Source organism: Argiope bruennichi, chromosome 6 (assembly GCF_947563725.1).
Source record: "Argiope bruennichi chromosome 6, qqArgBrue1.1, whole genome shotgun sequence".
Taxonomy (NCBI): Eukaryota; Metazoa; Arthropoda; class Arachnida; order Araneae; family Araneidae; genus Argiope; species Argiope bruennichi.
In genome coordinates, this window is record NC_079156.1 from 119,332,768 (window position 1) to 119,359,147 (window position 26,380).

At 25.5% G+C, this 26,380-nt stretch overlaps 1 protein-coding gene across 2 annotated transcripts; it reads right to left on the reverse strand.

The window, feature by feature from the left end:
* Positions 1-1,665: 1,665 nt before the first annotated feature.
* On the reverse strand, positions 1,666-25,085 carry LOC129971081 (protein kinase C and casein kinase substrate in neurons protein 1-like). 2 transcript variants are annotated; one of them, XM_056084551.1, is made up of 10 exons: positions 24,772-25,085; positions 19,171-19,390; positions 15,240-15,439; positions 14,426-14,563; positions 13,553-13,779; positions 12,943-13,063; positions 10,485-10,592; positions 9,172-9,311; positions 7,872-8,029; positions 1,666-6,312 (listed from the first exon to the last, which is right to left on the reverse strand). In XM_056084551.1, exons 2-10 carry the CDS (start codon positions 19,382-19,384, stop codon positions 6,200-6,202), a joined length of 1,419 nt encoding a protein of 472 aa, XP_055940526.1. In that variant the 5' UTR covers positions 19,385-19,390; positions 24,772-25,085; the 3' UTR covers positions 1,666-6,199. The 2 variants fall into 2 exon arrangements, with proteins under 2 accessions (XP_055940526.1, XP_055940527.1); XM_056084552.1 differs by lacking the exon at positions 10,485-10,592.
* Between the last annotated feature and the right edge of the window lie 1,295 nt (positions 25,086-26,380).

Below are 26,380 nucleotides of genomic sequence, written 5' to 3' on the forward strand. Positions count from 1 at the left end.
AATGAATTTCATTCATTAATCCTGGTGGAGAGTGAAGGATTAGTGAATTATCTTCAAATTGATAATGTTTTAAACAATGTATTTAAAAATAGACATTTAGTGTGATCACTACATTTGAATACATCTGTTCAGGACAAAAGGTTTTAGATAACATTAACTGCCATCTCTTTAAGTGGCATCCACTAAAATTAAAAGTAAATCACTTAAAATATTTTTTATGCTCATATACGTTTGATGTATGCAAATGAATTCTTACTGAAGAATTTTAAAATCCCATCAATAGGGATTATGCAAAATTTTATAGTTAATTATACCTGTAATATTCTTGTATGTACTTGCCTGAAAATTTGATTCGCTCTTTATATGAACCAGATTAGGTATATTTTTATCATAAATCTTTACTATTATCATTAATTACTCTCAACATACAATTTTCATTGAAACTTTTCTGATTAATGATATCAATAGAAGCTTATTGCATTTAATTTTAAAATACAGTCTAATAATACAATTAGTTCAAAGTTTAGCCATATTGTATATTTTAGTACACCAAGCTGAATTGCTAAGTGTTAACTTATATAACACATTCTATTTTATGAATTCATGAATTACTTGAGATACTCATGAACTTTCTATTAATTTACAAATTGCTTGTTTTCTATTAATTTACAAATTTAAAAAAATACAGGAATTTGATGCACAAGTCAAATATCATTAAACAATCAGAATTTTACAAATACAGTATATATGTCTGTATATAAAACGGAATTCATTTTTTAAAATTGCAAATTTATCGTATATAAAAAGATAAAAAGTTTCAATCTCCAAACAAATTTAAAACACAAAGTGGTATTAAAAGTTCCGACTTAAACTGCAAGATATAATAAATCATTTATGAAATTGGATAAAAAATTTCATATATGATATATATTTTTAGTTTAACATTAGATAAACTAACCACCTTGTGTAACCTTCAACTAATTTTACCTTTTAATCATACAATATACTGAAATGTAAAAGCAAAAATTCAATCGCCCCATTTCAAAATAAGTCATTCAAAAGATAAAAAGACAACTTCCACATTTCAATTTATCCAATCTATTATTAACAAGATTTTCACTACTTATTATACTGCTTCATACAGCAGGGACGGGAAAAAAATTCCTACAACATTAATCAGTAGTAACTGTTGAAATGGATTTAAAAAATTCAATCTAATTATTTGACACACTAAGAAAATTGCTTAATTTATGAATTCCATTTTTAAAAATTACTTATTAATTCATTTAGTTTCAAATGGAGCCTTAGTATTTCTAAATATTTGTATAAAATTCAAATATAGATTTATGTATATACGAAGGTAAAACTTTCAATCTAATGTGATACTTTCATTTAATGACAATTCATCAGATATTTTCTTAAACTACAGAAGAAAACTTTCAGTATTACCTGTACAGAAGTTCTAATAATAAGAAAGCAAGATATGAACTACATAAATTACTCCAAATTTTAAGAATCTTTCCAGGAAATGAAAGCATTTCAAATATAATTTAAACCATTTTCAGGTATATGTATATATTTATGTCATTATATAAATTCTTGTACATTTGTGTTATAGTAAAAATTGTTCAGCAGAAATGCATACAACTTCATAGAACATTACAATTCAAGACATCACAACTTTATTGTTTCAACTAGGTAGAGTGCAGCTGCCATACAAGTTTGTACAAAGTAAATTTTGTAAATATTACCTTGTTAGTTGGCAGAACATTATATTATAATGAAATGTATATAGTTCATTCTTAATAAAGCAATTACAAAATATTTTTATTCTACATGGACGTTTCACTACACAATCCAGGTTCATGTTACTGGCATATGATCTTGTATATGAAACTAAATACATATCATACAAGAAAATAATCACATCTAGCTTAAATAAGCAATTTCAAGATATAACAGGCATTGTTATTTTTAACTAATACAAATTAGTTATTTTTTTAGAAAAAGGTCAGAACAGATTCTTTTAAAAATTGACAACAGTTAAAGGCAAAATGATAAAAATAGTAAATGATATTATTAAAATATCACCTAACTTGAACTTTCCATTTAACAAAAAAGATTTTTAACCTTTCAAGCAAGTGAGTGAAATTTATTAAAATAGAAGACATTCTAATAATTAATATATTTACTATATAAAATTTTATATATATAAATATTACTCAGTTAAATAGAAATATTAAAAGATCCTGTAGGCAATAAATTCCATTAATAAAACTTGAAATTTCTTTCAAGATGAAAAAATTTTCAACTAGGTCTTGATAGATGAAAAATACAAAACCATTCCATATTAATATTTCAACAAATAATAACTATGGGTATAGACAATATAAAAGAATTATAACTAATAAGACAGTCATTTATCAACAAAAAATTAAAATAACTAGCTTGGAATGTTCATTTATCTAGTTGAAATGTTTATGACATCATCCCTAACTTAAAACAATATTTTAAAAAAAATGAAAATTGATTTATTTTGAAAGAAATGTTAGGATATGATATAATTTTAAACATTATTTTCAAAGAGGAAAAATCAATCATTCAAATAAAACAACATTTTTACACGTCAAATACACATAAAAAACACAATCAAAAAATCATATTTAAAAGCAAAACAAATTCCATTTCTTAAGAAATTTAAAATAGAAGTTAGACAAAAAGTATTAATATAACAAACAAAAATATTTTTTAAAATCATTTATGAAAAAAATTAGCAATAAATTATTAACTTGAACAGAATAAGAATATTTAATTTTGACAAAGCTACGTTAATAGGGTATCAACAGCAACTGCTTAACGACACATGCACATGAAGTGAACTTTAAAATGTTAGTGTGAGTGCATTAATTGACAGAAGAATGCACAGCTTAAACTTTCTCAAAATAGAGTGTCAGTGAAAATAAAGATTTGATATATAATTATACAACATCTATTTACATTATGTGCAAAAATATACGATCTATTGGTACTATATAAGTGATTTCAACATTTAATATCAGTGGTGGAATGATAAAAGTTATAACAAATTGTATAATATTGGACTTGCAAAAAGAGTATTAAATGTTATACATTAAGAAAATTTGAACTTGAAGATAATGACACAAATTTTGGCATAGATTTCCATATTTTTAAAAATTATGTTCATTTTAAGAGGAATGAATATTTGAAAAGTCATTATATGAGAACTTCAAAAAACATAAATGTACATTCCATTTACAAATTACATTCTTAATTCAAGCTAATGCATAATTCTACTCTTGAATAAATAATACTGATAGTTGAATTCAATAATTTGGAAGCCCTTTTTTGAGATTTGATAGATGGATGCCATTTGATAGTACGAAAAAAAAATCAGCTCTGATGATATGGATGGGAGAAAAAAAAGGTGCATCATATTCTAGTAAATTTGAAGTGTGCCAAAGTTAAATGAATACTAAAAAGAAACTGTTTTTGTAACATTTCAATATTTACGAAAAATTCAAGCAAATTGTATTAAACCATTATGTAAAATAACTTAGGGCACAGTATTAAAAGCATAAAACATTTTATCAGAAATAAATGTTTACTTATTTAAGATCCAGTTGAAACAAATACAAACAGAAAAATAAAATGCCAGCAATTCAAATGGAAATGCAGCATTCAACAAAGTAAAAAAGTTTCAGCATTTTAAAACTATTTACATGCTATGTTATTTACAAATATAAAAATTATTAAGAAGAAAACAGAAGTAAAGAGATTCACAACACTTGGAAACAGTTTATAATGTGAGAATAGCTTCCAGAAATAAAATATCAGCTAATGAAACAATGAAAACTATATATATTTGAAACAATTTAATAAAAACAAATAACAAAATAAACAGCATAAACATTTCCTGAGGTTTTCCCCCAAAAACTTACTTGCAATTAATATTTGCAAGTCTTTTTTTTACAAGAAAATATATTGGAAGACCTACCTAACCAGTATAAGCTCCACTGTCCTATTCCCATTTTATTTACAGAAACTCCTTTTATTAGGAGTGATAAATAGGTGAAAATATATATATAAAAAAATTTTTATTTGTTAAAGATATTAAAGAGAACAACTTTTTAGCAATAATGTTCTATTCTTCAATTTAATTAATCAAAGATTCCAATAAATGACTAGCACAAACTACTTTTCAACTGCAAAATAAAACAATTTAATTGTGACAAATTACCTTCCATTGTTAATTGTAAATTAGTCTTGCTTCTTTAACTTCTTGAATTTTAGTGTGAATTAGAAAAGGACAAAATTATTAAAGGGGGGAAAAACTGTTTACATTCTATGTTTCCTCCGAAGTGTAAAGAATATATTATATATATATTCATTCTCACGATAAAACAAAAAAAATCTTCTAAATAAATAAAAGTGCAAAAAGTCGATGAGTGGTTATCAATTAGTAAAATTGCCAATTATTTTGAAAATAATGCTAATTTAGCACAAAATCAAATTAATATTTGCAGACACTTGAAATAAATACATAATAAAGTATAGAGTATTTATAAAAGAAAGCCTGCATAAAAATACAAGCTTAATATTCAAAGCTAAAGAAGGTATATATCTTCACAAAATAGTGTAAAATACACTACAAGAATCATAGCAACATAAAATACTTAAATTGCATCATAATTTATGTTTTTATTTATTTATTTTTAGCATTATGACTTGGAATGAAGTTTTTTAGTATATAAACAATAATTTCCAATTAAAACTAGTTCTCTTATTTTTGACTGATGAAAATGTAAATGGCAATCACGAGATAAAGAATTATTAAATAAACATGAAATATTTTATAGGCATATTAACATTGTGTCTAAATGATAGTGTTTAAAATGCCAAATAATTTGTGAGCAACAACACTACCATATTAAAATGGACATGAGCATTATAATACTAACTAAATATTCTAATGAGAAATAAGACACAAAATTTGTCTTAAATTTATGCAAGCAGCCTTGGAATGATGGTAATATACATATAAATAATCGTAAATAGATAAAAGATTTCAAAATTCAAGACTTCCATTTTTCCATACAAGACATTATCCCAAAAGGAAAGAATATCGTAAAAATCTATAAAAATAAAATTCACAAGCTATCACTGCATAATACTGCTTAATCACACTCATAGAAGAACCAAACACATCTTACAAATTTCAAAAGCAAATTAATGTACAATATTAATTGTATACTTAGCTGCAAAAAGAAGCAGTTTTTAAAACTGAAAATATTGGAAATGCCTATGGTCCTCGTGCTTATTTCTATAATAACTGCACAACCACATACAACTAATTTGGGAAGAGGTACACAAAACCAAAAACGCTCGAATGTAATCTTGAATACAAATAAAGTGATAGAGCTTGTATTATAAATTAAAATACAGCAAAAGAACTGCTCATTTTTAATAAAATATTTTATAGTAGTATACTAAAAAAAAGAAATTCATAACAATAAGAATAATACCGCTAAAGGAATGTGTAGGACACAGATGACAAATCTTATTTTACAACATTGCATTTCTAGAAGAAAATAAAAATTTCAGCAGGTCCACCAGAAAAAAAAAATCATCAAGCCATCACATAAATAACACATAACAGTTGAAATTAGACTTCAAAAAAGAAATAACATAAGAAATGCATTGCACTCAACATAACTGCTTACGAATTTCTTCATAGCATTCTACATATTTCATTTAAATTCTACAAAAAGATAAATTAGAGGAAAGTATAAAATCAAAATTATATTGAGATTCAAATAAAATTATAGTCTGAACAGTAAATCACTTAAAATAAATGCACTTTATCACAAAACAAAACTCCTGATAACTATGAAAAAACAATATCTTGACAGCTGATTTGAAATGCATCTATTTATATTTGTTTTCACTAAGTTTTATTTTTAAGATAATTATAATAATACTAAAGCTAAAACATTAGAATAAAATAATACCTTTCCTAGCTGCGATTTGCATGAGACAAAAGTGCAGGTATCAGTCTAACAGTGAATGGCTTTTAATATGGGAATTTTAAAATTGCACAAAATGGACAAGATGGCACTTTCAGAAATTATTTATGTGATAGATGTGTGAGAAACAGCAATTAAAAGTCAAAAGTTTCTTCTCAATTATTAACAAGCTCAACATAGTTAGCAGGGTACAGTCCAACTCGACCATCTTTACGACCTTTACACCAGCCTTGCTCATCTTCATCTTCAAGTTTTTCAAAAACATCACCTGCGATAAAATATTTCAATATATAAAAAACAGTATATAATATCACATTTAACCACTTGCAGTGGCAAGAAATTTACATGCGTACATGCCAAAACAATCCACTGTAACTCGCAGCAAGTGGTTATGGAAGAAAAAAACAATTTCCAGTTGTATCAATCATTACTGAAATAATGACATAAAATGCAAGCAAATCTTAATTTTTTTTCTTAGAAATTTCTAGATATTTCACTGTGAGCTTTACTTTTGGTATTGCAATGTAAAAATTAATCTGCTGTTAATAAAATTTGTCTACATGATTGAAATAAGCTAAAAGCTGAAATAATAATGTTACACGAAGAGGAAGAAAGAATAGTCTAAATAAAAAGCAAATTTTTCTAAAAAAAAAAATGTCTTTTTCAAATTTTTTTTGTTTTTTACAGTTAAAATTTATTTAATGTTTTAAATAACTTAAAATTAAATACTTTACACTTAACACCATTTTTCAAATACTATAGAAGTTTTCATCATTAGAAAATAAGAAAGTATTGCATAGCATTTTTAATGTGCTATGATGAATTCAACATGACAATAAGAGAAATATTTTAGCATGAAATAGAATACAGTGACAAAACTTCTTGAAATTCCATATTCTTTATCGAATAATATAAGAAAAAAGGTTTTTCCCTCACTTATCCGAGTAAGAAATTACCATACACTTTATACAGTTCAATTTATTTCAGTTCCTTATTATCTCCAAAGGCTACAGTATTTAAGAACATGAATGAAAGAGTGTATTCCTTAAATGTTTTATTTTCTTCAGTATCTAATGAAATAGCAACTCCAGTTTTAAATAACATATTTTTGTAACAATTAAACCAAAAGTCAACTGAACACTAGAGATGTTTCTTTGATGACACTCAGTTTTTGAATCAATTTACAACATTTATAAGTAATTTAAAAAATTTTAAAAATGTAATGCTTGCATGCATATGTGCAAGATAGGAGATCATTTGGTACCTGCAAAACCTCAGGTTCCAAATGATTCAGTTTTTAGGGAAAGAAAGAAAACAAGTATTACCACTGAATTTTAAACTTCTAAAAGTCTAAGTGAATTTGTTACCATGTTTCATAACCATATTTAATTTTATACTTTATGTTCATATTTTGAAAATGTTCAACTTAAAAAAGAATTGAAAGTAAATAACTTTAAAAAAAACATTTAAACTGAATCTTATAAAACTAAAAAAGGATTTTTGTTTATCAGTCCCCCCCCCCCTTCTTACAGAATATGACATCACTCACATTTTCTCTTTTTATTCTTCTTAAAAAGTAACATCACTTTTTTAAAAAAAAAATTGATATTTTAAAAATCTTATCTATAAAAGTCTTACAAATTATAAAGTGAGCATCACTAAATGTACATTACCATGTACCTCATTTACAATTAATCCACTCTACAACACTGACAACAAATTGAACAAACACAAGGATATGATATTTTCCAGAAGGGATAAAATGCAATAAGTAACAAAACATATGGTAACCCTTTAGATAAAATTTTAATAAGAAAAATATCTCACCACATTTGAAAGTTAATTCATCTTCCTCAGCACCTTCATAATCATATAGGGCTTTTACAGGGACACCAGGTTCACCATTATCAACTAGAGCATCATTTGAGCCTTCATCCCAATCTTCTTGATCATCATCAAATGGATTATTATCTTGCCCTCCATTTCTGAATAATACAAAATTATAAAATATGATGAGCATAAAATGTGGATGGAAACTTATTCATCATGGTAAGATTACATAAAACCAAGATAAAGCACGATTTTCAAAATTATTTCTACTTTGACAGTTTGCTTATAATATTACAAAGAAAACCAAAGCCTGCTTTGCGATTTTATATAGCTTCTTTCGACTTTCATGTAAAGAAATAAACCAAGGTATAATTTTGCTTTGAAAGATAATATACTAAAAATCCAAAGCAATATCTAACATAGTATTTCATTTTAAATTGAAACTGCATTGTTATTATCCTTCTATCTTTAACTTTTATAATTTGCAATCAACCACAGGTATTAAATATCATAGAGAAAAATATCTACACAATTTTGTTATTTCCTAATTAATATTATGACTTCATTGATCTGGAAGATTTAGAATGATTTAAAATTAAGTTTATTCCTCCTTATTCTTGAGAATAATAATTAAATTTTCAATGAAATTAAAAAAATGATTTTATAACAGTTTATCATTCAAACAAATATTTATAGAGAATAATATCAAGGCTTTTATTTCAGTGTACATTCTTTTATGTATGAGATACATGTAGAGTTTTACTATTCTGATTGTTTAAAAGCATATAGTTTTGTTTTTGAAAACTCTAATTTTTAATTCATTAATTTTGCTTTCATTGGTCTCCTATGAAGCACATGTGAGCATACTTAAAATATATTTTATGGAATGTTTTCTCCAAGTTCATTAGAAAGTAATAAAGAACAAATTAGAAAGTTTTCATTTCATGCTTAAAATAGCAATAGAAATTAATTTCAAGGATATCCAATTAATGAGGTCATATCTCAAATTAATTTATCTTTAAAAAATCTAAATTAAAAGCAGATATATAAATAATATTACTGTAACAAGATATATACAAAAAATTTCCAAAATAGGGTTCTTTGTGTTGAATGTAATCTTTCAAACTTGAAAATTGAAATTATTTCTCAAAGCCTTGCGAATCACACAAAATCAATTTTTAACTGATTGTTCCCAAGCCTTTTCTGCTTGATGAAAAGCCTTCCGAGAGCAAATTTGCATTATTAAAAATTGACATGCAGTAATCTGTAATTATAAAAAACAATATTTATTACTTACGTACTAATACCAGAATTCCTATTAGATAAATTTTTTTCCTTCCCATTTTTGTTTTGATTGTTTTGAATATTAGTAAGGGTAACACCATCATTATTCTTCTTTTCCTTCTTAGAAACATTATGGAATTCTGGATTATATTCCTGAAAAGGTTCAATTATATTTCAATCAAATCAGTACATGCATACAGACAAACACGAATACATCTGAATAATTCTTTTTAAAATGTGTATGCAGTAACTCTTTAATAAGAAGTTTAACTTAATTTAAGAATCTAAAAATTATTGTAAATATATATGACACTAAATATAACAAAAATATTGCTTTAATTAAGAAGCATTTATTATTATATTTATTGATTTTAATTTACATGAAAAAAAATTCATCTTAAACCAATATTATTCTTCAGCTAACTGATTCCTTCTTTAAAATTTACATTTAAAATTTGATTCATTTCACACATAAAAAAAGATACAAAAAAATTTCCTTATAATTGAAAAATAAAAGTAAAAATTCTTTAACTATATTTTTGTAGAAATTTACCTTCTACATATTCATGTGTAAAGGATATTGTAATTTTTAAGACCAAACATAACTACTGGTAGATATTATATGTAAAAGTTGATCAACTTTTTGGTATTCAGTGGAAACTATCTAATCGATAAAATGATTAACTAAATTAAGCAAAAAAAATCAAAAAAATGTTCGAAATTAAAATAAAATGATACCATTCATATGGTTTACTATATATCTGTTTTTGCACATTTAATTACATATTCAGCTTTATTTTTGATATTATATTATCAAAAGTAATTCTTTATTTACCTAACCATGTACAAAATTTAATTACAACTAATACTAAAAAAATTAAAATCTCAACAAAATGAATTAACACAAATTAAACATCTCTGTATATAAAATTTATAAAAAAATACAATGTAATAGAATTTATCAAAAAATGCAATACAAATATCACATTTATACAATAAATTATTTGAAGATAAATAATGCAGGTTTAAAAATAAAAATATTCTGCATTCTATCAGAATATCTCAATGTTAAAAGGTTATATAAGGTTAATCTAGATAAGGTAGGTTATGGAATTTTTCTACAATACATTAAGATGTAAAATGGGTTTGTCGACTGCAAGTATGAGACTACCACCTAGTAAAAAGGAAGCTAAGATAAATGTTATAGCAGCAGACAACACATTTTCTATACAAATTCATAGACATAAAAAGCTGCAGAAGCAGAAGCAAAAGTAGAAAGATTTTTCCCCAGCTTCTATGAAATTTTAAAAGAAAACCAAGATTTACAGGAAGATCTTCATTAATCCTGTGCTGATTGACAAGCATAATGCCACTTTCTGGAAATGGAGCTTTCTTGCTTTTTCCTACAATATCTCTGAACTCTTCAGAATAATCCTGTAAAAATGCACCACAGCACAAAGCGAGCACACAAGAAAGAAAACATTAGTTTTTTTGAGCATTTGTATTTCCATATCATGTAGTACAAAATTTAGAGAAATCATTACAATATTAAGAAGATAGATTAAGATTAGAAAACCAAATAAAATTACAATATAATGAATTAGACTATTTATTTTGAATAGTTTTATTTTTCAGAGTTAAATTTCAATGTGTTCTGTGAGTGCCTGAATATAAATTATTAAAAAAAAAAAGAATAATCTAATGCCTATATTATTTGAGATCTTCACAGCAAATTGATTTATAGCCTAGTGTAGAAAATGTAGGAATAATCTAGACAATTCTTAGAAATAAAAATCTCTTGTGCATAGAAAATGTAGGCATCTCTTAGGCAGTTATTATTTCTGAAATTTAATAACCTAGTAACCTTATTCAACTTTAATTTTAAAAAGGCAGCCTTAAAATAAAATTTGTCTAGCATGTTTTTTATTATACTAGCTAAAACTGCTGGACTTTAAAATTTTTGCAAGCTTCCATAATAAAGTAGTAGTAGTAATTAACTTTTTTAGATAGCTTGATTAAAGTATACCTCAGTTATTCCAACAGATTAAAAGCCCAATAGAGTTAATCAAAATCCCCAAAAATAAATATTAAAAATATAATACTCTTCTATATTATTTTAAAAAAGCAGCTAGAAAAGAACTTGTTACAAAAAAGATTCAATTTTTATTATACTACCACTTTAAACATAAAGCTCTAGTATCATTTTTTTTATTTAAAAAATTTATTGGTTAAATTTGTAAAAGTAAATAAGTAAAAATTATCTAAATTTATTTAAAAATTCCATTACCAGATGATTTAGTATCTTCAATATATAAAAATATATTTGTGATTAGTTAACTGGAAATTCTACATAAAAACAAATTACAAGCTGTTTCAAGCTTTTAGATCTATAGAAGCATTTAGTTTATTTTATACAATATTTCAACAAAAACAGAATAAGATATTACTCTTAAATTTTCGTATTTTGCATGTTCACGAAGTCATACCCAAATACTAGGTAAATTGCACTATATACTTCTATGAAATGAAATGAAGTAGTTTTAAATATTTGAAAAAAGGGAGAATTTTATTCTATTATAATATTACCAAATATAAAGAAAGGATTTTGACGGATATCAATCATTACTTCTTTCATTTACTTTATTTTACTAATTCATTAACAAGCTATTATTATGTATATATAAATATATATATATTATCCTTAAAGCTCGAAAGCTGTTAATGTGCAAATTACCAAGCTAATCTATATATTAAATTATTTGTTCCAATTAAGTGTAAAATCAAGAGTTTTCCTCATTTTAACTAGGTGATGTGCACATTAGCAGATTCCATAGAGTTAAAAGTTTCTCTCATTTCCCCTCCCTATTCCTTCCCCATCTTCCTTCACATTTAGTTAGGTTTTACCAGCGTCCGTTCATCACCAGTTGCTTTCATTTCTCATAATTTGCATCAGCTGCCAATGCATAGCATAGCTAATTCAATTTTCAAATTCATTTCTGCCTGTTAGCGCATGAATTTCCATTGTGAATGTATTTAAAAGCAGAAACTTTTTAAAAGATTTATTATTTAATTATTTATTAATTTAATTAAAAGCACAGAGTTTCTTTGAAAAAAAAGTAGTACATCAATTAATTCTTTCAACTAATGTTTTGATTGATTGTATTAACTTGATTCTTTAGAATAAAAATAAGCATTTAATTTAAGCATAAAGATGCATTGCTGTTATTCCAGCAAAGAACTTATTTTTGCTTTAATGTGTGCCTTGTAGATAATGTGCAGATTATCTAGGTAATTCATAGATTACCTAGGTAATTTGAGAAATGTAACAATTTTTGCCACAGATGACCCTAGTTAATGTGCAGATTAGCTAGTTAATCTGCAGACTGATTTCTGCATTTTAGCACTAGCATATACATTTCACAGAATCAAGATCTAACTATGCTACTACCAATTCAATTTCTACATCAAATTTAGGGGACAGGAGGAGATTTGCAATCTTCTCATCTTTTGAAATTTTATGTCATCTTTCTTAAAATCAGTACTGAGCTGCAAATAAATAGTATTAATCATTTAATTTACAAGCACTGATTCACAATTTTGCTAACATATCACAAAATTTAGAATCAAAACATAGTGTTCCTTATTCAAATAAATTGGGGAAGGGAGAGTACAGGTGAAATAAGTTTTATTTTAGATTTCTAAACATACAATTTCTAAATAATAAAAGTAAATATAAAATTAAAAAATGGTTTTAGAGGAGGGGAATCAAACTAATGGAAATTACCTCAAAAACAGGCCAATTCATGGCCATTCCAACGCCATGATTTGTAGACCACCATTTCAGATCTTTACTTGCATCTGCATTTTGAATAGAGTGCCTAAATTCTTCATATATTTGAGGAAGCCTAGTAATACAAAAATGCAAGATATAAATATGCCAAAAGTATTAGGCAAGAATATGAAATGGCATTTCATGAATAAATATGTACCACAATTCAAGATACTAAAGAAAACTTCTGCCTATAAATGCTTTATATATTTGAGGAAGTGTAGTAACACAAAAATGCAAGTTAAAGACATAAATATTCTAAAAGTATTAGACAAGAATTATAAATCAATTTAAAACACAATTCAAGATACCAGAGCAAATGTTCTACTATAAATGTTCTGTTCTAAAAAAAATTCCATTTTAAAAATATACAACTTCCTTGCCATATAAATACAATTTTACATTAAATGGTGATAAAAACTTATTTAGAACTTGTAATGCCTAATACTGGGGAGTTTAAAACAAATTAATAAAAAGTTGCAATCTCTTTGCTAAAATATCATGAAATAATATTTTGATGTTATGCAATGTCTCAGAAAGTAGGATTAAGAATAAAATAACATACTCTGGATCTGTAGAAATATTAAGGCAGCCATTTATGCCAAAAAGCATTTCTTTGAAGAAACCCAATCTCTTTTCTTCAAACTCTTGGCATTTATCAAAGACAACTGTCATATCCTCCATATATTTGGCATTATAATCATTGATTTCTCTCAGAGCTTGTTCATAACGCTCTTTTGTCTTCTGAACTTCATCTTTACATTTTGAAACTCGATCTTGAAGTTTTTTAACCTATGAAAAAGAACACAGAAAATGAAATAAAAAATTCAAGCAATTTAAGGAGTTTTTGAAATAAAAATCAAATGCATATATTTCAAAAATACTTTTTTTACCATTTGAAAGCGTGAATGACTAAAAAGTAAATAATTCAATATTTAACTTTTATTTAAAATTTAAAAAAATAGTTTCACATAAAATTTTAAATTGGAAAACTGTTTCCTAAAAATTGCAGTGTATCAAACAACTGTTATGACAGAATTTTTTTTTATAAGCAATGAAAGTTAATAAAATATTAAAATAAACAAATAAGCAATCCATTTGGCAGTACTCAATGAAAAAATAATATATTAAAATGAGAACAGCACTTAACTGCTTTCACAAAAATTTCAGTTTAATTATATCATTTTCACATAACTTGCTCTTTCTGTGGAGGATATATAAAGGATGAATTTAATTTATTTGTACAATTTCATATAAAACACATTATACTCATTAAAAAAGAGCTAATAACCTACAGAAATTTGATAATTATTTGGTAGTGTTAATGTCAATAAATACAATTAAAAAATTTTCAAAAAAAATTTAACAATAAAAAAAAAGTTTTGCTTTTGAAACCAAGAGTAATTTTTAAAAATGCAACACTTCGAATCCTACTAACCTGATCAGGGGAAAGAGATGTATCACTAGAAGCATTTCTTTCTTGATTTATAGCAGATCTTTCATTCTTGCATGCAGCATGATACTCTGATTTACATTTATTAACTTTCTGAAGCAGCTTTGCCCATGGTTTTTGAGCCTGAGAAAAGGAAAAATCAGTTTAGAATCTTGCATTATAAATAAGGCAGGTAAGATACAGGTTTTGAATCATAAACCTGAACTTTATAAAATTATGAACTGTGTCAAACATAAACACTGAGAAATTGAAATAAATATTATTAATTGAATAATAAAATGAATAAATTTGAACAAAAAGTGTTTGAAATATAAAAAATACTGAAGAATTATCACATTAAAAAAAAAAACTGATCATCCAGAATGAAACAAACAATTCCAAAAATACTGCAGAAATGTATCAGATCTAACAGTCATCAAGGAACCTTTTTAGTAGTCTAGAAAATCATTAGTAGATGATAATATCAAAGGTTCTATATACCAACAAATGGGAACAAATTGTTAGAGGATTGAACAGAAGGAGAAAATATCAATATTTAAGATATTTATTGTTCCCTTATCAAAAGTAAAAACTCAGAAGTCAATACAATACATAATGAGAAAAACAAATGATAAATCTTATAATAAAAAATACATTACAACTTAAATAAAAAGAATATTAGCAAAAAAAAATATGTTTCTTTGTAATTTCCCCACATTACAACATTCATATAAAAAGTGTGGTTAATAAAAGCAGGATAAATATACTAAAAAAACATACTTATGTCTCATAAAATTGCATAAAGAAGAGTAATATATACCTTTTTGAAAGCATCGTCCATTTCTTTCCTCTCTTTAAGAGTCATCATAGATTTATGGTAATTATCTTTTTGCCATTGTTTTATCTGGCCGATTACATCATTTACCAAACGGTCTCTAACTCTAAGATGCATATCACACCTACGATCTGCTTCAACTAAAGCAGATTTCCAAGCTGCCTCTGTCGTGCCATACTCAGGACCTATAAACAAAACACATTAATTCTCAAACATTGCAGAAATTAATGACACAAAAATCTAGAAAGGTATTTTAAGAATTAATTATAGTCAAATACTTAAAACAAGTGAAAAATAAAAATTGATGTTCACTACACTAAGCAGATAGTTATGTACGTCAACTTATAAATAAGATAGGGAAATGATAAAATAAATAAAATTTGATTAACTAATACGATTTTTCCCAAGACAATAGGAGTAAAACTTTTAGCTGATAAATGTTTATATTTTAATACATTTAAAAAATAAAATTCTAAATAGACATTCATCTATTATATCTTCTCCCTTTATTTTTAACAACCAAATACTTTTAATACAAAATAATAAAAGTATAAGTAACAAGGCAATACATAAATTTTGAGAAATCAATAGAAAGGCATAGAGATTCCTTTTTTTACTAAATTTTTTATATCTTATAGCCCCTTGATACAAGATAATAACAGAATTAATTTAAACCGGATAATAATATGGTACATGGTTTCAAGCTTATCTACAAAATGAAGCAAACAAAAAAAATCAATATTTAAAATGAAAATTTAACAAAGTTAATAGACACTAGAAGAAAAAAAAGCACAAAACTTACAGATCACCAATTTTCAACAAAAATATGAGATGAGGTACACATTTTTTTTTTTTTTTTGAAAGATGATTTTTAAATTTAAAATAGCAATAAATTCAATCACTTGAATACATCAAAACAAAATTAGCAGAGCCACATAGTTATTAAAGTGCAAAAGAAAGAGCTACATGCATGTGAAATAATACAAGACATAGCTTCAGGTTATAAGCTAAAAATAATAGTGACACCCTCCTTGCTTCATTATTTCTCTCAACCTTAACTACTTTGTAATATTTATGATAGAACATTTTCTTAATATTTAAAATTCAAAATCTGAATAAGATTTTTAAAAAATAAATATCTGATGTGTGCTATAATAAATTAATTTTTATTCCCATGCAATCCTGACCAGTCAAAATATATATATTCAAAGATATTTGACATCACACAGAATATAATATGAAACATATGCAAAATAATTATAGTTAAATGCTAACTAAAAAATTATTCAGCCCACTTCATGTTTATATTTTAGATTAGAAAAATTTCTATTTTCAACTATTAATAAAGAAAACAGGATTAAAATGTATTTTATTCAAATTAATTTTTTGATTTGATTTTATATTTAATTAAAAATACACTCTATTCTTAATTAGATAAGAAATTCAACCAAAAAGTGAATATAAAAACATCAGCAGCAAAGTTAATTTTTTCAGTTCTTCCAGTTCAAATTACTAGATATATTTTTATTTCATACGAAAACCTAAGTATATATAATCATCAATAACTGCCTGCTACTTAACACCCTAATCTTTTTGAAAATCACAAAATAAAATCTTAACACAGTTCCAACAACTGAACTGATCTTGTCAATTATTTTTGCCATTTTAAACAATTAGAATATTCTATGCTTATTGTGCAAATACAAAATAATACTTTCTTTAAGAGTGGTAAAGTATATTCAGAGTGCTTGATATAATTTAATTAATGCTATTAACATGATAGATAAATAGCTGATTTCTGAAAGTGACGTCAGCATTAAATATGTTTCAAGAGCATTAAAAATAAATTTTTAAGATACATTATATAGCGAAATTTAAAAAACCTTTTAGCATAGCTCTGGTAAATGCTGACAAAACTAAAACAAATACAAAAAAAATATTTTATTCCAAAATATAAAAACCCAATAATCCAATTTTATCTTAAATAAGTACCCCATTATTTAAAACTACTTTATTATTTATACAGAACAATCAGCTACATTATAAAAAAAAGAAGAAAGAAAAGAAAATTATTACACACCGCTTCATTAACATTAATTTAGCACTTTCCTTGAAAGAAAAATAAAGATTAAGGATATAATTAAGCAAATCTAGAACAAAATCATGCATATTAAAAAAGTTTCTGCTTCTTTTTAAAAATTTGCTTAACTAATAACTGTCCAATTTTCTCACTAATTTTTGGCAACTCGTTAGATCTTGTTAGTAGATTAAAGTCTAATTTGTTCAACTTGTTGAGAACGAGCATTACTTTTACATTGAATTTCAGCTATATTCTTTTCTAATTAATTATACTTTTATTTGTAAAAATATGTAACAGCAATTTCATTGGCTTAGCTTGTTGCATTAACCATAAAAAACTGGTCACTATATTTGCTTCTGGATATTAGGATAAATCAATATTCACATTTTTTTTTTAAATTTAATTTTGTGAGGGAAAAAAAGTAGAGTCATTGAAAACTGTCTATAAATAAGTACCCTTCTATCTCTCCAAATTTTTTATCTGAAAAAGTCCTATTCAGCTCACTTTTTCTTCTAAGATTCCCTATTATAAAATATAATTTTCAGATAAACATGTCAAAAATTAAATTTCAAATTAACATTTTGCCTTTATTACTAAGCAGGAGGAACTTATTTTCCAAATACTATCATTTGATGCGCTTTTTAGGAACCAATCATCGCAGAATAAATTTATTTCCTTTTTCACATTTAATTAAACTTGAGCATTAATTAGTACTTAAGAGCATTCTCAAATGATTTTTTTACACCTCTCAATCTTTTTTTTTTTTTTTAAATAATTCAGATATAGGTCTGAAAGTTTTATCAAAAATTTCCTTCCAAAACTGTAATACAGACTTAAATTTTACTCAAATGCTCCACTTTAAATAATTAATCACTATTTTGTTTCAAGGTTTTAACAAAATATATAAAGATAAACTAGGTGCTTCAGACCAAAACACTGAAATTGCATAAAGCTATTTGGAGAGCCATAATAAACAGTTAAATAACTTATTAAGACAATCACAAAATTAGAAAGGCATTTAGTATCCAGGGGTGTTTGTGGGACCCCAAAAAATCCCCGGAAACTTTTACGGACTTACTACCGACATTTTGGAGTTTCGAGAAGGGGGGGAGAAATGAAAAATTACGATTATGAAGTATTGAATGACCTAATTATAAAAGTTCAATGAATTACTTTTTTTGCAAAATTAATACCTTTGAACCAGGTCACGTGATCGCACATCTGGTCGAACGAAGTCTCTCCCTTTTTTTTCTGCCGCGCCGAAAGAATCCAGAAGAGAATGTCCGAGAACCGGGGGAATGAGTCATAACTCGCAATAAGGAAAGAACAAAAAAGAAGTTTTTTCCCCCTTTTCACGCATTATCACTGCCTTTGGAGAAAGAAAGGAAAAGTTTTCACCACACACACTGACCTTGCGTTTTCTGCTTTCAAAGCAAACAAAATTACCCAGATCAAAATAAATAATTCATTATTATTCCTACTTCCTTTTGAACGACGATCCCCGGAATTTCCGGGTATCGAAGTTCAAAATCCCCGGAATTCCGGGGTTTCCCCGGAGCACAAACACCCCTGAGTATCACAAAATTAGGCTGTTCTTTAATTTATTATTATTATTATTATTTATTTGTGCTTCACTAAACTTACATATCTTTCATTTTATATTCCTAGATGCTACAAATTCAAGACTATAAAAATATAATCAAGATTTTTTTTTAAAGCCCAAATATCATTTTAAAAACCAAAACATAAAAATTTAAAGATTCCCTGCTATAAAATTGATGTGAAATATTGGTCAACCTAACAAGCAATGGGCAAGAAAAAATATATTAAACATACCTTTCTCAATTAATTCATTCCACTTTTTGGACCAATTTCTTAAGCTCTTAGCAAATACTTTTTCAATTTCACATCTCTCCTGAATCAATGTGATCATATCATTTGAAAGGCGAAATCCATCTTCAACTCTTTTTGTAGTTCTTTTATAGTTACCAGGTTCCCAGAAGCTGTCGCTTCCGGCAATAAGCATTCCATCATCGCTATGATGAGACATGCTGAGCTAGAAAGGGGAAAAAAATAGATTATAACAAACAAACAAAAAAGGCTCTGTTGTGATTGTAATGATCCTAGAAAGAAAACTCAGTATTTGTGAATATTTACAACAAATACTGCCAACAAATATCAGCCAAGATGATTGCATTAAATATAATGAAGCCTGATAACCTTAGTGTAATCTGAAAATTAACAAGTAAACTAAGAGATGTAGATATCCACAAATACTGAAAACACTATACACAGATAAAAAAGATGAACACATAATATGAAATCAATATTTATGTCAATATTTAAATATAAAGCTTTAAAAATGTCATTCATAAATATAAGCCCTATTGCAAGTGCATTTTAAATTGTTTTCTACAAAAGTTGCAATCTTTATGTTGAATACAGTTTGCTCCCATAAAAACAACCAGAAATGAGATTTAAAAAAAAAAAAAATTATATTCAGTCCTAATTTATTCACTTTCAAAAAATATCTAAGACAGCAACTCTCTATATATATTAGGCATGGAATTCATAATATTTGTAGTAATAATTGTAAATATTTGTAAGTAATTAATTCTGTAAATATATTTTAATTAATTTAATTTTAATAAATTTGTAAATAATTGTAAGTAAGTAATTTTGTAAATATTTGGAAGTAAATATTTGTAGCTGAATATCTATTTCGTGGAGAAAAATATGCAAAATGTATATATATTTTCCAAATAGATTTACCAATCAACATATTACAAGAACATTAACTTAAAGATTTGAGAGATTAGATTCATAAAGGACAGCAACAGGTAAAATTTCAGCATTAGACAATCCTAGAGTAGTGTCAATGGATGCCACAGAAATAAGGTGCTTGTTTACCATATTACAAAAATTTTCTTTCACCTTGGACATTACATCAATATTGATGCAGTATCAAGAGATTTATGTGCAAAATGAAGCAACTGCTAATACTGTGAAAAAAATGAGTTTGGATTTCATTTGTCATCAAATACTTTTTTTTCTATTATTACAGATTACACTACTGACACTGCTCAACAGGGGTAAATGATACATTAGCATGTTTTATGGGCACCAATAGAAAAAAAAATTATTAATGAATATTGCTTAAAACTTGTAGACATAGAGAAAAAGTAGAATACTGTCAAAAGTATACAAATATGTTTCATAGAAAATTTAACTTCACTACCTGGACCAATTTTACATCATTATATTTATATAATTTATATGCAAATCCCAAAGCAACATATGTACTTTATAATTCATATTCACTGAGTTAAAAGATGATTTATGCAATTAATAGATAACACTGCACTTTTCATTAAAATGCATTGTTAGCATTACAGTTTTCCCAATTTGACTCACAATAAAAGATACTTTAAAAAATATAATTAGTTTTAATCTTCGACTAACCTGTAATATAAGTTATAATACATTGAATATTTGTCATGCAATATAAAAATATTTTTCAAGGTAATTAAATGACTTTCAGATTACATGACTAAAAATGGAAGCAAATAGCTTTAAATAAAGCTTCAAATTAATAGCTTTAATTTAATGCACTTATTAAATACTGTATGATGAGACAAATTTTTGGTCAAAGTAGCAAAGATTACAGCATAAGTGTCTAATTAAAAGAAGGAGAAGAGAACTAGTTTAAAATGATGCAATTTATATATAAGCAAAGTAACCAATGTACTGATAACTTTAAACAAAAAATGTTTGATTGACTTTAATTTTCCTCTTACTGCAACTAATGTAGCAGCTATTGATAATAATCGGGGCTTTCGGAATTCAGATATTGATAGAATAAATTTAAGCAATTAACTAATAATAAAACAATTTCCAATTACATTTTAATAATAATATGTCCTCTCATATGTCTCTCAACATAAAATAGAAAACAGTTTGATATTTATTCATTGTTTTAAACAAGTATGTTTGCAATAACAATTTAGAGAAATGTTTCCTGAACTAATTATAATTATTAACAATGTTTTGAATTTGTAATTTAATTTATTCATATTCTTGTTTTGATAAAAAAACTTCGCTTTTACATTTATAAAAATGTAAGTGAATTATAAATTACAATCTAAAAATATCAATTTTAAAAGTACTCAAGCCATGCTCATAATTTCAACAAAGTTTAAAAACAGTAGATTTGTTATAAAAGAATTATATTTATAATATTTGAGACAAAACATAGTAAAATTCTAAATAAATTTTGCATGTTTTTTTAATGACTTATAACAAGCATGTCAAAATATAAAAGTCATTATGTAAAAAGTAACCTAAATAAAGAGTTTTGGAATTTTTTTAAAAAATGAGGAGATATTTTAATTTTATTGGAAGAATAAAAGTTGTCAAAATGAAGTTATTAAAACTACATTAATTAAATAAATAGCAGTGTACTTCTATAATAAATTATATTTTGTTTATATTGTAATGCATTTCTAAAATGTAAGTATATAACAGATCAAATTGTTAATTTCTTTTCTCTAAAGAATTATTATAAAGGATATAAATTCAAATAATTCTTAGATATATATTAGGAATAAGTCAGCTACTTTATATCAAACAAGCTCTCTATTAAAATCATTTTTTAATTGAAAAACAAAGAATTCATTACAATCAAACAGTTGTAGCTCCATTTCTGTTATCAGATAGTAAATAACAGTTTGCTCAACTTTTAGACAACTGTCAAACTATATCTATATTACTATCTAACAGCAGTAGTTCCATTTTTGTTATCAGATAGTAAATAACAGTTTGCTCAACTATTTGATAATGGAAGTTGAATTACAGCAATCCGTTATCATATATATCTTTGTCTGCAATATATTAATTCAAAACAATTTTTGTTAAATGAGAAGCTGGTGAAATTTAGTCTAAAAATTACTATAAAGAAATTACTTTTAATTAATATTATTTTTCACTAAAAATGCCAATTTACATAAACACAAATTAAGGATTTACCTGCTTTTTGACACTTAAAATTTTCTGATAGCTAAATTGATGTTAAATAGCACAATATTAAATATTTTAATGCTAAAGTGCTGTTCCACACAATGCAGAGAAAACTATGTGAAAAAAAAAAAACTGCAAATAAAGGAAGCAATTCTTTAAAAAATATATAACAACAAATATTTGTAAAACACCAGAAAGAGTTACGAATATTCCAAAAAGACACAGTAGAGAAAGAGAACTACATAAATGTAGAACGAGTCGACATTTATACTTTGCAGTAAAAGATTTGCTACATTAGATTTTTTTCTAATAAGCAGACTTGGCCTATATTTTTAATATTCAATTCAATTTGTTAGTATATTTTCTAACAATTTCACACTTAAAATACTTGTCAGATTTTAAAGTTGGTAATATTTATCAAAAAGTTTGATTTAGCTACTAAAAAAATTCATTTCTAAGAACTTAAATTTATTTGACTAAAATAAAGGACCACTTGATTGGTTAACTTAAATTTCCTTTACGGCAATACAAATTTGATTCCCAGATAAACAACAACAAAAAAAAGCTGAAAAAAAAAATTAACTTTACATAAAATTTCAGTTCCAATCAGATTTCTCAAATATTTACAAAAAATTTAAGCTAACCATTAATGTTAAACTAACATCTTCTCCAAATTCAAAAGATTTGAAATAAGGGAAAGAAAAAAAAAATCAGTTTCTTTTAATAAAATTATCCAGGACAAACCTTTTCAAATTAAGGCATAAATACAATTTAAAAACAAAAAATGGCAGGAAGGAAGAAATTATTTGTACCATCCCCAATAAATGTAAATCTAAAGATCAAATTCATATCATATTTGCAGCAGGCAAACTGAAAAATCTAATGTTTTGATTTACATAATGCTACATTTGATAACCTTCAATATGAAGAATAAATTTACAAGGACACTTGAGCCTTGTCAATTGTCACATAAAACCTGATTATTATTCAACATTCCTATTAAATTAGCCAAATTAATGAAACAATTTCCAATGATTTTTGATAAATGTTATTTATAAATAAATATTATAAATAACATATATTATAAATATACATTATAATTATATATAAATATACATTATAATTATATATTTCAATTGATAACAATTTAATTATATGTAGAATTTAGGATTTTTATACTAACAAATCATTTATATCACACTTCTTCTGGGAATTAATCATGGAGATAGTGCACTATTTTAATCATTTCTTAAAATTCAGAATCATTTCAAAATAGATGATTGTCACAAAAATAAAATAGTTTAAAGTGATGGCAAAAAAATTTTTTAATAAGACTAAATATCATTTCAAAATAAACTTTAATGTCTTGCTAATTAACCAAGATTTTATTCAAGCACATTTATTGGTTCATTTGTTAATATTTATTTCACCTAAGTTGTAAAACAAAGATAAGAATAAACCACAAAACATAAGTAATCATTAAGTGTGGTCATCACTTTTGATGGTAAAAATGCAGTTAAATCACAGGAAAATATTTATAAACAATGATTTCATGAAATAAATTTTTAAAAATTTTTGCTTTTATCGTGTAATGAGTAAAATGCTAATAAAAATATGTATTTTAAATGAATAAATCGATGAAGCATAATTTTTATATCTTTTACTTGTTGACAATTCTTGTATTCTGTTGGCTGATTCTTCTTTCATTCAACCATTTACCACTTCCTCAAATAACGAAATCGATTTAATAAGCAGGTACAAAATAGAAATGACTTTTAATTTTGAATATCATCTTTGAGTATGGTCAAACAATAAAAGAATATTCGTAAACATCGATACTGCAAGTATAAATAAATGTGTAAATTACTTTTACTCAGAAACTAGTAAGAGTAATATTCAAATGAGGATAAAAATTTGGAAAGGATAATATAAATGAATTATAATTCAATTAACTTTTTACGCAATACTTTCTGAAAAAATATCTCGATATTCATTGGTATATCAAAAGAATTAATTTTGAAATTTCGAAAGCTTTATTTAAATTGTTATCATTTAACATCTAAACAAACATCAAATCCAGATCAATCATACGTAATTAAATTACATAGAGGAAAATATATAAATCATTAGTAATCGTAGAATATCGTGCATATACAGAAATGGACATTGGTCATCAAATGCTGCTAGAGTGGAATCAAGCATTCCACGTTTAATAATTTACAAGTTCAGTATCTTATTTATATAATAAAATAAATTAAGCTCAACATATATATGTGTAGGTGTAATAAATTAACTCAAAATGGCGTTGAAATTATTACGTCACTAACTTTTCTAATGCTTGTTTACGAGCAATAGAATGTGATCGAGTGCGTAGATATAAGCTACTTTATTTGTATATTGAGTACAGAAGCAAAAACTCACCTTGATATTAGTACTGGTCAAGATTTAGGTAGTCCAATCACCCATCTCTAGTTTTCCTGTCAGAAAAAAAGCAAAAGAATTTGTGTGCGAATGTTAGCTAGAAAACCATTTACTCCTGATTCTGGATGTACTCGACCGAGAAAAAATTTTCTTTGCCGCGGGCGGAAAGAAGCACTGGAGTGACGTGTCAAGGCTAAAGAATGTAAAAACTCCGTGACGTACGTACACCTTAGGCAGAAGAATCGCGATTACACCTGCAGCTATTTCTGAAATGTATAGAATCTGTGTGTAGAGGGCCAAAACACACTGACAGAAATCATCACTTTCGCTAACGCCATCTATTGAAGCCATACAACACTGTGAAATAAAACAAAATGTAGCTATTGCGACATGCGAATGTCAGTATTTCTTGTAATACTGCGCATGCGTAAAATCTGGATTGAGAGAATGCGAAAGAGAAAGAGATAAAAGGTTTCATAATAACACCAATAAAGTTATAAAAAGACGGAATTCTACACAAGATGAACAAAAACCATTAATTTTATCAATATATTAGCTTTCTATTCGTAATTTGAAAAGGCTTACGAGAATACATGACGCAAAGTATTTAATTTAATTAATCACATGAAAAACTCCAACATTCTACGTAAAAATAGTACAAATAATTCTGTTTTTTTTTTTTTTTTTTTTTTTTTTTTTTTTTCCTCAGAAGTGGGAATAAAAATATAGTTAGTTAAAGGAGCTAATTTTTTTAAAATTTAAGGAAAACGTTTACAACTTTTCAGGATTTATTATAATGAGAAGCTCAAATGTTCGATATTCCATCAGCGCATGCGCTGTTACTCAATATTTACTTTCTCTCAATCTCATGTTAACAGATTTGTAGTTTTCTATTCCAAGGTCGCGTGTATATCATGAGATTTGAAGCTGTGCTCTAGATTTTGTTATAGATAAAAAAAAAAGAAAGAAAAAGAAAGAAAAAATGTAAATACTATGGCATGTGATTTTTTTTTCATTTTTTTCTCTCAGTTATTTTTTTTTTTTTCCAAATCTTTTTTTTATGTCATTCTCTGCTTCATCTAAAACGAAAGCAAAACTTGCGTAAGGAAGGAAAATTTTCTGTTTTTGATTTTCTTTTTCTTTCCGATTTGGTTAAAATGAATGAAAATATTTATTTAGATAAAAATGAGATACAGAAAGCTCACTTGATTTGATATATATATATATATATATATATATATATATATCAAATATATATCTTCAATTATGCATATATTCAATGAATTCTTTCTTATGGTGTTACTATGTAAATTTTAACAACAAATAATTTCAACAATATAAAACAAATGTTACATAATAATGCGACAATAAAAAAAAAATTCTTTTCCGTTCCTATAATATAAAAAATATTTTTTCCATTTAGTCTAATATTTAAAAATTGAAATTTAAGCAATATTTTGTAATATAAATGTTATGTTTTACATATTTTCATCCTGACTAATAAAATAAAAATTATTTTTAAGATAATTTTTATTATATTTTGCAAATTTTTTTAGAGGAAAGATTGAGGAAATATATAAATTTTACCAGAGAGAGACATACTTCCTTT

Excerpts from the sequence above, each read along its gene's own strand:
- LOC129971081 (XM_056084551.1), bottom strand. The coding sequence starts at position 19,384 with ATGTCTCATCATAGCGATGATGGAATGCTTATTGCCGGAAGCGACAGC. Across the intron at positions 15,440-19,170 it reads GAATGAATTAATTGAGAAAG|GTCCTGAGTATGGCACGACA; the intron begins GTATGTTTAATA and ends TTTTGTTTATAG. Across the intron at positions 13,780-14,425 it reads CATCTCTTTCCCCTGATCAG|GTTAAAAAACTTCAAGATCG; the intron begins GTTAGTAGGATT and ends TCTTTTTCATAG.